At 43.2% G+C, this 15071-nt stretch overlaps 1 protein-coding gene across 3 annotated transcripts in view; it reads right to left on the bottom strand.

Annotated features, from left to right (window-relative positions):
* Window positions 1–10962, bottom strand: part of STRIP1 (striatin interacting protein 1) — a 57795-nt gene extending 46833 nt beyond the window's left edge. For 2 of the 3 annotated variants that reach the window (XM_085870319.1, XM_085870320.1), the window contains exons 1-4: window positions 10807–10962; window positions 10368–10651; window positions 6886–6955; window positions 6425–6499 (exon numbers count right to left, since the gene is read on the bottom strand). In XM_085870319.1, coding sequence (XP_085726445.1) covers window positions 6425–6499; window positions 6886–6955; window positions 10368–10598 — 376 coding nt within the window. In that variant the 5' untranslated portion in view covers window positions 10599–10651; window positions 10807–10962. The remainder of the gene's footprint in view (window positions 1–6424; window positions 6500–6885; window positions 6956–10367; window positions 10652–10806) is intronic. The other variant, XM_085870318.1, reaches the window with a different exon arrangement.
* Window positions 10963–15071: the final 4109 nt, after the last annotated feature.

The following is a 15071-nucleotide window of genomic DNA, read 5'->3' as shown; positions in this document are numbered from 1 at the left end:
AACGCGCACTTGTCCCTGTTCAAGCGCAGGCCGCACGCTTCTAGCTTTGTCAGCACTTGGGCAATGTTCGCAAGGTGCTCGTCCGCCGTTTTCCCCACAATGAGCACATCGTCCAGGTAGGTCTGAGCGGGCAGGCCAATGCAAACCTGATCCATGGCTTTCTGCCACAAGGTTGGGGCCGAAGCAATCCCAAAACAGAGTCGGGTATATCGATAGAGCCCTTGACACGTGTTGATTGTCAAAAGCTCGCTACTCCCGGGATCCATCGCCAGGTGAAAATATGCATCACGCAGGTCTAGCTTCGTGAAGTATTGACTCCCTGCCAATCGTGCATATATTTCATCGATTGACGGCAGTGGATATTGCTCCACGCTGAGCCCCGGGTTAATCGTGCATTTGAAGTCCCCTCACAATCGGACGTCTCCATTCTGTTTCAGCACCGTGACAACCGGGGTGGCCCAATCTGAGTACGACACCCGCTCGATCACTCCACAGGCCTCCAGCCTATCCAGTTCACCCTTGACCTTGTCCCGCAGGGCATACGGCACCGGTCGTGGTTTACAAAAACGAGGAACCACCCCCTCCTTCAGGAAGAGCTTTGCCTCCACGCCCTTGAGTTTCCCAAGGTCGTCGCAAAACAAACCTTGATGTCTTTGAAGAATCTTCTCCAACTGATCCTCCCACCGGCTCGGCATGGGTTGCACAAGGTGAACCGCAGCCCAGTCTAGCCTGAACTGCAGCCCAGTCTAGCCCTCCCCCGCACGACGTACAACGGAAGCGTGGCGATCTGGCCTTGGTACTGCACAGACACGTCTGCCATCCCGACTGGCGTTATCTTCTCGCGGGTGTACGTGAACAGCGTGAGGTTTGACCTGATATGCTTCAGGCCGTTGAGTCTACGCGTGGTCTGTTCGCCGATGATCGACACAGCCGCTCCCCTATCAACCTGAAGCGTGATCGGCGTTTTGTTCACTTCGATTTCCACCGTCATCGGGCGTGCTGCCGCTGGGCCAATTGAAAACAAGCTCAACAACGGCCGCCGGTTCCGCCCCGGGTCGCCTCGCAAATCGCCGTCCATGACCTTAACGGTGGCCGGCGCCTCACGGCACACACGCTTTAGATGACCCACCTTGTGACAATTTAAACACACTGTGCCTTTATACGGGCAAGCACGGCGCAGGTGTCGACCTCCGCATCCCAAACATGTCCGCGGGGTCACCTCGTCGCTCGGCGACGTCAAACCCGCACCGGAGGTCGTGCGCGCGTCCCGGGGTGCTCGTGACCCCGCGTGGCCGGTGATGGCCCGAACATCTCCGCGAGTCTGCTCGACCGCTGTGACCGTGCTGACCGCCGAGTCGAATGTAATGGCTTCACCTTTCAGCCGTAGAACCGCCGAAACCATCTTCGCATCTTGTAAACCAGCAATAAAACGATCTCTGAGCCGAGCTGGACGCTCCCCCGCCGTGAACTTGCAGGCCACGGAAGAATGCTTAATCCACGCCACGAAATCAGTGACGCGCTCCTCCGCACCTTTCGAGAGGCGATCGAACTGGTATCGAGCGAGCTGTAATGACTTCTCCGGCGCCATGTGTGCTTTCATCTTCTCCACAACGTCCCGAAACGACAGCGCGTCATCACGGGGCTTGTCCGGCGCCACCAAATCACTCAGTAGCCGATAATGCTCCGCCGAAAGCGAAGCGAGCAAGATCGACTTCTGTTTGCTCTCGTCGACCACATCATTCACGTGGAAATAGCATCCCAATTGCTCCGAAAACAATTCGAAGTCGTCTCCGACGAAAACGGGCACATGTCCATCTTCGACCATCCTCGTCAGTCAACTATGGTGTACGAGGTGCCGTGGAACACGAGAAGCAAAAGTGTTAGCATCAACTCCGCTTTATTGCGCGTCCGTATGTACATTCCTGCCACCCCTAGCAGGCAAGTCATGATATATGAAAACCCAATCACGTGATACAGCACAAAGGTTGTAGTCAAGTTTCATTGGAATTGTTTGGAATTCTGTGTGTGGTTTCGGAGAAGAAAGCAAATACATATTTGGGGGGGGCAACCCCCCCCCCCCTTAGAGCTCGATTTTTCTAATGTCATGAACAAACTTTGCTACATACACGATGGTGAACGTTGTGGTAAAGTTTTATAAAATCACACATGTAGTTTCAGAGAAGAAGTTGCGAGTATTTGTGGACGGACGGATGACACGCCATCACATAAGCTCACTGGAACTACGTTCCAGGTGAGCTAAAAACAGAGAAACAAACACGATGTATAGGCAATTGTAATGAAATTATGGCCAATATATATATATATATATATATATATATATATATATATATATATATATATATATATATATATATATATATATATATATATATTGTTGTGGGCCGGTGGCGAGAACGATCACGAGGTGGGGGAGGTTTACGTTGTCTCCCACCAAACTCCCCGGAATTGTAGGCCGTCGCTCGGATAACTCCGTGAGCCGGCGGGTCGCTTACCCGACCGTGGCCGCCAATATTTCAACCACGTAGCATAGAGTCTATTTGTCTATAACCAATTTACCTAATTAACGACGCGATTTCGACCGGGGAAACCACGCCCTCGGCACGCCTTGCTCGAACCGGGTCACTCTACTGACTGCGGTAGAGTTCCAACTTCTGACTACCAACTCCGGTTCGGGTGCAGCCGAGCGGAAACTGCCAAAGCCATGCCGGCTGGAATGAACGGATTATCGGGGATAAAACCCCGCCTAAACTCAGATCCGAACCATGCTGGACCAATTCAAGAAAGGACAGAAACGAACTGGGAACATTTCTAACAAGTTTTATTTACAGTAAATGAAAACACAAAGCAAGACTTAACTCGAATATGCAAGAAGTATTTACAATGATCCAAAAACACTTATTCAGTTCTACTTCAAGACGGGCCCACACGCAGACACACACACACACAAATGAAAAGAAACCCAGAGTCTTTATTGCACCCTCGCAGTCGTGGAGAGAGACAAGCTGGGGGCCAGAGTTCGGTGGTGTACCTGACTGTCGGAGGAATGGCATGCTCCGTGATGCGGCACCTGACAATGGCCGCTGGTTTGGTCCCCAGTCGCACATGTGGGACTCGAGTTTCGTAGTGGAGTTCGGGTGGTGAATAGCCGGGGTCCACAGAGGGAGGTCGGGGTCGCTCTTCCCTTCCTCGTAGAGGGCCAGCAGAGACACGTTCACCGCCTCGACGCCCACCAAAAACTCTTCAAAAGAACTTTTAAAAGACTCTCGAAGACCCCAAAAAAGACTCTCTAATACCTCAAAAAGACCACCTGCCTCAGAGAATGCTCGGGAATTTATGGACCTCCCTCAGCGGGGAGGGGCCTTGGTGAACGTGCAAGAGTTACAACGTTTGTGGAAGGAACGTTGGTGGAAGCGGCAAGGAACGCTGCAAGACCCTGCCTTAGCAAGTCAGAGTGCTTGTAGACAGCAGGTGGGTAGTGGATCGTGATGGGGAATGGAATGGTTGTTGGTTGTTCGTTGGAGGGTTCGTTGGATGTAAAGATTTAATAACCGAACTAAAAAGAAATTGCAACGCACACCTTTGATTCTCCCACTAGACAAAAGGAAAGGGATTTGACTGCACACATACTTAACGACATAACTGACTTTTGGGACATCTGTATGTTGAATGCAAATGGTTTCTATATCCGTAACAATATATATATATATATATATATATATATATATATATATATATATATATATATATATATATATATATATATATACACATACATATACAGCTATGGAAAAAAAATGAGACCACTCAAAATTTTTTTTTAAATCAGCATCTCTACATGTATGGCAGCCATTCCATTCCAGTGTCTATTGAATTCCAACACAGGCACACCTCATTCTACTGAGTGAGGTACTGATTAGGTGATCACCTGAACCGAATCTTATTTAACAAGGAAAAGTATAAAAACTGCTGTGTTCATCACTATCCTCTTGCAATAGGACCAGCTGGATGGCAAAAGCAGTGCTAGTTGTACCTCAAAAGTAATTGGAATCAAAAAAATATCTATTGACCATGCCAAAAGAGTTAAAATGAAAAGTTTTGAGTGAGGAAAAGAAGGGTTCCATTCTGGCTTTACTGGCAGAGGGATACAGTGAGCATCACGTTGCTTCCATCCTTAAAATTTCAAAGACGGCGGTAAATAAGAACAAGGTCAAGCAGCAGACATTGGGGACAACAAAGCTACAGACTGGCAGAGGGCGAAAACGACTTTCCACTGACCGGGATGACTGCCAATTCATTCGAATGTCACTCAACAACCGTAGGATGACATCAAGTGACCGACAAAAATATTGGCAAATGGCAGCTGGGGTGAAGTGCACGGCAAGGACGGTTCGAAACAGGCTCCTAGGGGCAGGGCTGAAGTCGTGCAAAGCCAGAAAAAAGCCCATCAATGAGAACCAAGAAGAGCCAGGCTGAGGTTTGCAAAAGACCATAAGGATTGGACCGCAGAGGACTGGAGTAAGGTTATCTTCTCTGATGAGTCCAATTTTCAGCTTTGCCCAACACCTGGTCGTCTAATGGTTAGACGGAGACCTGGAGAGGCCTACAAGCCACAGTGTCTCGCACCCACTGTGAAATTTGGTGGAGGATCGGTGATGATCTGGGGGTGCTTCAGCAAGGCTGGAATCGGGCACATTTGTCTTTGTGAAGGACTCATGAATCAATCCACATACAAGGTTGTCCTGGAAGAACACTTGCTTCCTTCTGCTCTGACAATGTTCCCCAACTCTGAGGATTGGTTTTTCCAGCAGGACAATGCTCCATGCCACACAGCCAGGTCAATCAAGGTGTGGATGGAGGACCATCAGATCAAGACCCTGTCATGGCCAGCCCAATCTCCAGACCTGAACCCCATTGAAAACCTCTGAAATGTGATCAAGAGGAAGATGGATGGTCACAAGCCATCAAACAAAGCCGAGCTGCTTGAATTTCTGCGCCAGGAGTAGCCTAAAGTCACCCAACAGCAATGTGAAAGACTGGTGGAGAGCATGCCAAGACGCATGAAAGCTGCGATTGAAAATCAGGGTTATTCCACAAAATATTGATTTCTGAACTCTTCCTAAGTTAAAACATTAGTATTGTGTTGTATAAAAATGAATATGAACTTGTTTTATTTGTATTATTTGAGGTCTGAAAACACTGAATCTTTATTGCTATTTTGACCAGTTGTCATTTTCTGCAAATAAATGCTCTAAATGACAATATTTTTATTTGGAATTTGGGAAAAATGTTGTCAGTAGTTTATAGAATAAAACAAAAATGTTCATTTTACTCAAACACATAAACTGATAATTTTGCAGTGGTCTCTTAATTTTTTCCATTGCTGTATCATATATATATATGTTAGGTACAAAAACCGAAATCCGTTGTTTGGGGAGAGTTGAGAAAAATAAAATCGAGATAAGAAAAGGAAGGAGGATGGACAGTGGAGAAAGAGCTTTGTCGAGTCCAGAACGACATTTACAGCCTGCCCAAGAACACTCAACCGATACACAGTTTGTAAGAATTTGTTCTTTTCTCTCCAAGTGGAACAAACTTCCTCAGCATGTTCAGTCCCATTCTTCCCTCCAGGGCTTCAAGACAGCTGTTCACCACGACCTCAGGTCATCCCCAAACCACACCCATGATATCTTCTACCCCAAATGACCCCATTCCCTAGCACTCCCTTTTTCCAGGTTATTGTGATTTTTTCCCCCTCAATCACCTGTTTTTGTTTATTAGTTGTCGGTGGTTTAATTTATTCCTTTTCCATTTTATCCTCACCTCCCCCTTCCTCTTCCTCTTCTTACTGTGTTCCATTCAGCTTGTGAGTAGCCTGTTCACCCGCATGTGTCCTTCTCCGCTCAATCCCCTTGATCTCACTCTCCTACATTGCTGTTGGTGCTTCCACCTTTCCATTTTGTTTCCTTACATCCTGCTCTTACATCCTTACATCCTGTTTCCTTACATCCTTACAAGCCTCGATCATGCAAACCAAAAACAAAAAAAGGAGAGGTTGGGGGTAAAGGGAAGAAAGATTTATATAGATTATAGAATTTACGAGATGGATATGGAGATGGCAAAATTTCACCGTTTTTGCATGTAGTAAACAAAATGCAGATATCGTGAAATGGATATACAAGAAGTCTGTAATGTGAGATAAGTCAATGGCTGCGATGAAGGAAAACAGACACAGACAGACACACTCAGTTGATTTTACTGAGTTTGCTTGTAAATAAAAAGGAAGAAACATTAATTTGTTACAACAAAGGATGTCTACCTCAACTTTATTTTGCCTCACTATGAGGTCACAGAATATCTGCAGGATCGACAGCAATATCTACATCAAATGGCAGGGAAAACTTACCAAAGGTTTTAATCTCCTCTTCCAGGCACATCCTGTTCAGTGCAAATTCTGGTGCTTCAGTGTAACTGTAAAGTTCTGACAATGAAGAGGATGTTAATGAAACACAAATAAAACAAATTTAATATTCATGGAAGCATAAAAATGACTTCGGTCAAGCATCCTTCATACAAGATCATTTCTTTTCTTTTCTTTTTTTTTTAAATTGCTATCGTTTTGGAAGGACTTCACTCTCAAACAAATGTCACAATTAAACAAGCCACACATTTATTAGAATTAGCATTCCACTTTCTTGTAATGATTCAAATAAATTAGCACCAGGTGACAATGATCAGCCATAATGCCAATATGATCCGATGATGGCAAAGAGAAAGGCATTACGAGACGAGGAAAAACACCCCTGGTAACACATTTTGTCTTGTGGCAAGTTGAAAAGCTAAATTCTGAGCAAGCTTTGCATTTACCCGACAGCTCCTGGGTATAGCAGTCCGAGTCGCCATATTCAAATTCCCCATCTGGGGAGTCACCTGGAGTCTGCAACAGTCACAACAAAGAATAAATGAATTGAATATGTGAATACAAAATAATCCTGGTGGGACAGATTGAAAGAGGACAGAGAATCATTAGTGATGACCGTGGAGAACTGGTGGACATTGAAGATTCAACGGATATAACAAATATGAAGCATGCAGGCAGAAATAGAAGCTAGGTGAGAAGGGGAGGGGGGTGAGGGTTTGGTGGATGAGCAGATATTGAGAAGAAATTTTTTTTTTAAAAAAAGAAAGAAAGAAAGATGATGAGTAGAATTTGGATAACATGCGGTGCCATGAGAAAACACTGGAGAAAAGTGTGAGATTGGACTGAAAAAGGTAGTCAATTTCAAGTACAACTAAAAGGGGAACAGACGAGTGGAGGTTAACATCAAGCTTCAGCTTTGGAAGCTAAATATTTAATTAAATTACATTATGAAATGAGGAGTAAAGATTTCAAACCCTCGTCCAGACTTGTTTTATTGTATGCATTTTAGAGAAGTACACACATTCTAGTCGTGCATTCTTTATAGAGGGATTCGGTTAAAAAAAAAAATAATAATAATAATAAAGAAGATGTGTACTTCTGGCTACCACTCGGTGGCATTTGTGGCCGACACATTATGTGCAGGCAAAAGACAAACAATGCAATACCCTCCTCTAGTAAGGATAACTATAACGGCACTCGGTAGAACAGTTTACGTTTTGTACCCCACCGATAGGGCAGATCTGGATCCGGACTTCCAAAATCGAATTGGCTTGTTCTTGTCACCTAACCAACTTGTCCACCTAATTTTGTCGTAATATCGTGTTTGGCCCTATCTCTCAATCTTAAAGAATCATTTTTTTTTAATCCGGATCTTCACCAGAATTGAATCAATTTGTCCTAGTCACACACTCAACCTGTCCACCAAGTTTTGTATGAATCAGTCCATTACCTTTCGAGATGTCCTGCTCACAGACAAACAAGAACAAGAAAGACGTCGTGGAGAGCATGATACTTGCAAAATCAACTAAAACAAATTGAACCATAAAAATAAATGGTGGTTGAATTCAATGACCAAATCCACGAATCCTCTTCAAATTTCAAGTCAATCGGATGAAAATTGACGATTTTTTTTTTTAGATGTTTGACCTTTTGACCTCAAAAATAGTTGGTTTCCCAATTCACTGACCCCCCCCACCCCATGCAAATCCTGTTCAACTCTCAAGGTCAATGGGATTTCAAAAATGACGATTTTAGAAAATTGACCTCAACCAATAGGCTTCTCAGTTGTGACTACCTCTACAACCCGGTAACGTTTCATGATGATCGGTAGGCAACTGATAGATGGACACAATAACGCACGCAGCCAACCAATATACTTGAAAAGTCTACGATTTTCTCAAGTAATAAGACACTGGTGAGAACATATAACCTCCAGATCTGCCTTTGGTGGTCACAAAAAATTCATAATTAGCTTTTGACCATCTTCTTGCCATTTTCGAAAACTTGATATCCAATGAAGAAAAAACATTCGACCACGCTTACAGTAAAACATCAACAATTTGTCTCCGAAGTCAGCAGTAATTGGTCAATTCGAGGCTGTGGGATCATTACTTCCTCGACACAAATACATATAGTCATGGAGTAGATTGTAACAAAAACAACATACGATTGACATTACTGTTATGTTTAGTCGTTTGCATTTATATAGGGTAAAGGCTCATGGGTTGGGGTGGTGTTCCACAAATACCTTCAAATTAAACACTTAAAATGTCATTTCTGACTTTAAGAATGGAATAATGGTTCTGGTGACCCAGAGATCCATTAAGGCTTACAGAAGAGTTTGTGCATCCCGTACGTCACATTCAGGAGAAACACACCAGCAGACAGTGTGCTGTATCACGTGATTGGGTTTTCCTGTATCATGACTCGGCCGCTCGGGGTGGCGGTGATGTACATCCGGAAGGGCAATAAAGCGGAGTTACTGCTACGCTCTCGCTCTCCATGTTCCGCTGCGCCTCGGACACCACATTTGGCTGACAAGGATGGTTGATCGACGAGTCACGGCGCATGGACAGGTGCCCGTTTTCGTTGGAGATGACTTAATTGTTTTGCCCCCCCATAAAGCCCCCCCTAAATAAGAGGACTCAGTGTTATTTTCACCCATAAAGCCCCCCTCCAAAAAGAGGACTCCATGTTATTTCCACCCATTAAGCCCCCCCCTAAAAAAAAAAGAGGACTGTGCTATTTTCAACCATAAAGCCCCCCCCCTCTCAAAAAGAGGAATCTGTGTTATTTTCAACCATAAAGCCCCCCCCCTCTCAAAGTGAGGTATTACAAAATTAATATTGTTGATCATTGCATTCTCCATGGATACTTAATCTCACTTGCAAATGAAAGGAATTGAATATATTTCGAAATGATTACATCACTCCAAGTGATTAGTCCGATGACGTCATTACGGATTTCATTAGGATTCCGACGGCTGCCTTTGTCGGAATAACGTAACAGCGTTCTTTACAATACAATGGATAAACAGACATGGTAGCTGAAGTGTGTGACCACTCCTTGGCTTTTTTTCACAAGATCTTGGCTATTCGTTGTTCACCTTGGAGTCTTGGTTTTCTATAGGTTTTCTGTTATCATCGCTTTTCGAAACCTTGTGAATGCTTGGCTTTTTTCATTGGCTCACCTTGGCATTTATGAAAATGAGGAGTGGTCACACTAATCTGAACCTGGATTTCCATGCATCACGAGCCAGGGGGTTAAGTTGGAAATACAAAACAAACATTTAATCATGATCAACAACAACTCGTTTTTTTGTACACATAATCGAGGCCCTTCCACGAGCCTCGACTATGTGTCATTTATTTATTTAAAGAAAGAAAAAAAAGAATGCAGTCACATTTTTCGAGTCTTTTAATATAATCACAGAACTTCACTCATATGTATTCCCTTGGTAGTTTAAATATATATTCCAACGAAAAGATCCAAAACATATTGACGTCATGACATATTTGTCGCAAGGAATTCTGGGTGGAAAAAAAAAATTGCAAACAGCAAATGGAAACAAGATGGCGGATATAGTCCCAGATTTCCCCCAGAATTCCTTGCGGTAAACATGTCGTGACGTCAATGGGATAGGTCTTTTGGGTTGATGAAATACTAGATGTCCATGTTAAACTTAAACAAGGTGCCGTCACCCGTGCTGCACTTGTACTTGTACCCGACTAGCTTGTGACGTCACAGATCCTTAAGTATCTCTCAAAACCCCCAAGAGTACCAACATCGTGCCCAAAATCCATTTGTCCAATCGAACGACGCCAATCTCAAACGGACAATGCTACTCGATTACTTCCGCAATAACCGCACGAGTATCGTCTGTCGAGCGTCCAATAAAACCTCATCGTTCTCTTTCCGTGACTCGCACCTCCGAATCTTTCCTTGAATTGCGCAGGATTTCTCTGAGTTTGGGAACTCCACGTGACGAGCCTTTTCCGAGAGATTCAGCACCTCCGGGGACAACTCCATGCCCTGACTCGGGAACCGCCGCGAACCCAATTCCATATCCAACGCCAGCAACCTCCATGACACCGGATGTAGCAAGTAAATCTTCTTCTTCCGCTTCATCTACTTCTTCTTCTTCTTCTTCGGCTTTCATTCACCGTCACAGGAAATGATGGTTCGTTGCAGTGCTGAGCTTCTGCAACGTCACTGTTGTGAAAATGTGGAGAAATATTAAATAAATAAATAAATAAATAAATAAATAAATAAATAAATAAATAAATAAATAAATAAATAAATAAATAAATAAATAAATGAATGAATGAATGAATGCGTGATTTAATAAATAAATATCTAACTTCCACCTTTCGAATGTTTCTCCATCAACGACACCGCTCCACATGATGGAGGTGTTGTTCGCAGATATAACATGACGTGCGACGACGGCACAACACGCACACGCAGGCAAACATGACGTTCTTCACGAAGCACACGCTGCTCGGTAAAAGGTGAACGAATGCGAATCGGCCTTCACTCGGCTCGATTTACTTCAGCACCTCACGAGGTAAACCAAATTGGAGCGACCCCAGGTTTGTGTGGAGAATTATTCCGGGTCTCCGATGACACCGTCTTTACAATCACAACCCGTGTCACGTGATTCCAAGCAAAAAGGTACAGGTAAGAAGACTCCGTGTTATCTCCCCCCCCCCCCCCAAAAGAGGATTCCGTGCAAGAACTTCCAGCAATTGTCTCCCAAATCCGAGTCAGAGGGAAAAAACTGATGACTGACAAAATAAACAGAGGGCTCTGATGTTATTTTCACCCCAAAAAGAGGATTCCGTGTTATTTTCAACCATACAACCCCCCCTAAAAAAGAGGAATCAGTGTTATTTTCACCCATAAAGCCCCCCCCCCCTGAAAGAGAGGAATCCGTGTTATTTTCACCCATAAAGCCCCCACCCCCAAAGAAAGAGGAATCCATGTTATTTTCACCCATTAAGCCACCCCCTAAAAAAGAGGAATCAGTGTTATTTTCACCCATAAAGCCCCCCCCCAAAAAAGAGGAATCCGTGTTATTTTCACCCATAAAGCCCCCACCCCCAAAGAAAGAGGAATCCATGTTATTTTCACCCATTAAGCCGCCCCCTAAAAAGAGGAATCAGTGTTATTTTCACCCATAAAGCCCCCCCCCGAAAAAGAGGAATCAGTGTTATTTTCACCCATAAAGCCCCCCCCCGAAAAAGAGGACTCCGTATTATTTTCACCCATAAAGCCCCCCAAAAAGAGGACTCCGTGTTATTTCCACTCATTAAGCCCCCCCTAAAAAAGAGGACTCCGTGTTATTTTCACACATAAAGCCCCCCCCCTCTCAAAAAGAGGAATCCGTGTTATTTTCACTCATAAAGCTTCCCCCCTAAAAAATCAGGACTCCGTGTTATTTTCAACCATAAAGCCCCTCCCCCCCAAAAAGAGGAATCTGTATTATTTTCAACCATAAAGCCCCCCTCTCAAAAAGAGGGATCTGTGTTATTTTCACCCATAAGGCCCCCCCTAAAAAATTTTTTGCACTCAGCCTTTGATGTTTCAGACTCGACTGCAAAAAAACATGAGGAATTCCCATGTTTTTTCGCCGTTTTCCCCCCTTGGAAAAAAAATGCCATGTCAAGGTGTTCCATTGCCAAGCCAGCCGTTCCTTATCAACCGTTTTACTGGAGTGCTTCCTGAGGTGATGAAGCCACTTGGTTTGCAACGTTTTGGGCTGCTCGATTTCATGGTTTTGGAGTTATGGAGGAGACACACACTGACACATTATAGATGCAAACATTTAATGATACATGTGTTCAATACATTAATGATAAAAGCAAATCACTTTGTTTCAACGTCGACTTCCCATGGAACTGATGACTGAAGAAAAAGTGACATCACTTCCCTGAGATGACGTCATATTTTGTACATTCATATCCTTTAAATTATACTAATTTTTTTTAAAACATGTTTTTATATCATCAAGATATGTGAAAATATTAAATGCTATAAAATAATAATGAAATTTAAATAGCAAAAGTACAAAATTAATATTGTTGATCATTGCATTCTCCATGGATACTTAATCTCATTTGCAAATGAAAGCAATTGAATATATTTCGAAATGATTACATCACTCCAAGTGATTAGTCCGATGACGTCATTACGGCTTTCATTAGGATTCCGACGGCTGCCTTTGTTGGAATAACTTTGTCATATCTCCATGATCTCTGAAAAAACAAAAACCTGGAAATCAATTTGGTTCTTATAAGTCTATAGTGCTACTGTTTAATGAGTTATATCACTTAGTTTGGTCATGATCATAACTTGGAAGTCAATCGGACTTGAAATGACATTTTTATCGCAATTTGAAATTTTTGACCCGACCCCCCCCCCCCGACATTCGACCCCCGACCGCTAAGAAGGGTGTGGGTGTGACACCCCAATGAGACATATGGTTGGATGCAGTATTGGAAGATGCACATTTTGGATTTGGTTTGAAGTCGATACGACCATTTTAGCGGATGTTATTGTGAAAATAAGAATTTCGGTTTTTCGGTGACCTTGACCTTGACCTTTGACCTAGATTCACCAAAAACGACAAGTGTCTAAGTTGGACCATGGCCGACATCTGTACCCAGTTTGGTCATGATCACTGAAACGGTGTGGCTGCTACAGGGTAAACAAACAAACAGACAAACAGACACACAGAATGACACACACAACTGACCAACATAATTGCCGAAATCCAAAGGATTCCGGCAATTAACAAACAGACAAACAAGAAGAAGACATCATGCAGAGCACGATACTTGCAAAATCCATAAAACAAATTTGACCTCAAAAATAATTGGTGGTTGAATTCAGTGACTTGATATGCAAATCCTCTTCAAATTTCAAGTCAATCGGATAAAAAGTTAAAATTCATATAATTTGAAAAAGTTGTTGACCTTTGGCCTGTGAAGACCTTTTGACCTCAAAAATAAATAGGATTCTGTCAGACCACAAACTCCACTATTTGGTGAAGTTTCGTGAATCGTGAAGATTGGTTTAAAATTGTGACCTGTCGGCGATTAAAGGTGAACTGACAGACAGACAAACAGACAAACAAACAAACAAACGGGACTGATCAACATACTTGTGTGTGTGTGTATATATATATATATATATATATATATATATATATATATATATATATATATATATATATATATATATATATATATATATATATTTTGCCAAGTCACAAACGGATCCAAATGCAATGCCCTCTGCTCTGGCGAGGGTAATGATATGAATCAACGAGGTAAAACGAACAAAAGTACACTCGTCACAATAACATGTACATTCACAATGGGGGCCTATGACCTCACAATGGGCAGCGGTGCCTGCGGCAGCCTGTTTGGTCTGTACCTGAGTGTCGCCATATATTTTTTTTCTTCAGGCCTGCTCACCCTGGGCACATCTTCCCTCCCACTTTGTGATCCCCTATGCTGGGATACATCACACCTCCCCACTGTAAAATGATGGTGAAATGTTCTCTCCAATCTCCTCTGTGAAACGATGGCACACATGCCTTATTCCCCTCACTCTCATGGGTAGTGATGGCACACATCACCCTCCCCCTTTGCCATCCTGTTATGCAATGAAAGTAATATGTCACAAAAGTCTCTTGTAAAGTATTTATTCCACTGGACCTTATTCCCCGAATGAAAGGAGTATGCTATCCATGTCTGGCATGGTCCTGAGGGCACAGTGGGATTTCTTTTAGAATTAATTTGTAAATCTATCACTTTCAGCCATGCTCTTTCCTTTTCTTCCCCATAACATTTTGTTGTTATAAAATTCCTTCTTCATGAGAACCTGTGCATAGTCATCAGCAGCCGCCTCCATCAGCACGTAGCAAATTAACTCCTTAGACGGGTAATTTGGGGTTTCGTGCTAAAGTTCTTGTGAATGACGAATCACTTGATGGCTCCTTCAGCCACTTCTATTAGACACATTCGCCGAAGTCATGAGCTTTGAAAATGGCAATTAGCACCAAATTAAACTGTTGGATGCAGGGAGTTTGTTGGGCCTTACCTGCCAGCAGCATTGCTGTCTTTGAAGGACTATTAACATGACCATACTTTTGAATTTCTTTTGATGATTGTATCTCATTTGCACATCTTTTTGAATGATGTGTGTATATAGTGTTGTAGAAATGGTTCTTAGGGGATAATAAATGCTTAATATAGCATAGTTATTTCCTCAAGTGTTTCGGATAAGCGTCAATGCAACTAAATGTAATCAGTTATGTGCTGTTATTTTGGAGAGATCGACGGTCACCCACCCACGATGTGCATGTAAATTTATCAACCCATTTGACCCTTTATTCAATGTTTCTACCCTGTGTTTTCAGTCTGAAATGGCTTACCCAGACACTAAAAGGAACATCAGCTGTTAGTTTAGGTGGGAAAAGCCACCTCCACTATATCAACCAGGCCACAGCACCAGCACATTAGGGTGAGAGGTCATGGATGGATCGCCCTTCCATCGACAAATGGTGAGCGAGATCAGAGGGGCATGGCACATCACTGATAAAATACGAGCCTGCAGTGATAAA

The sequence above is a fragment of the Eptatretus burgeri genome, chromosome 2 (assembly GCF_056783735.1).
Source record: "Eptatretus burgeri isolate ZD-2024b chromosome 2, Ebu_testis_v1, whole genome shotgun sequence".
In the NCBI taxonomy this organism is placed as follows: Eukaryota; Metazoa; Chordata; class Myxini; order Myxiniformes; family Myxinidae; genus Eptatretus; species Eptatretus burgeri.
This window is presented reverse-complemented; position numbering and strand designations above follow the sequence as displayed.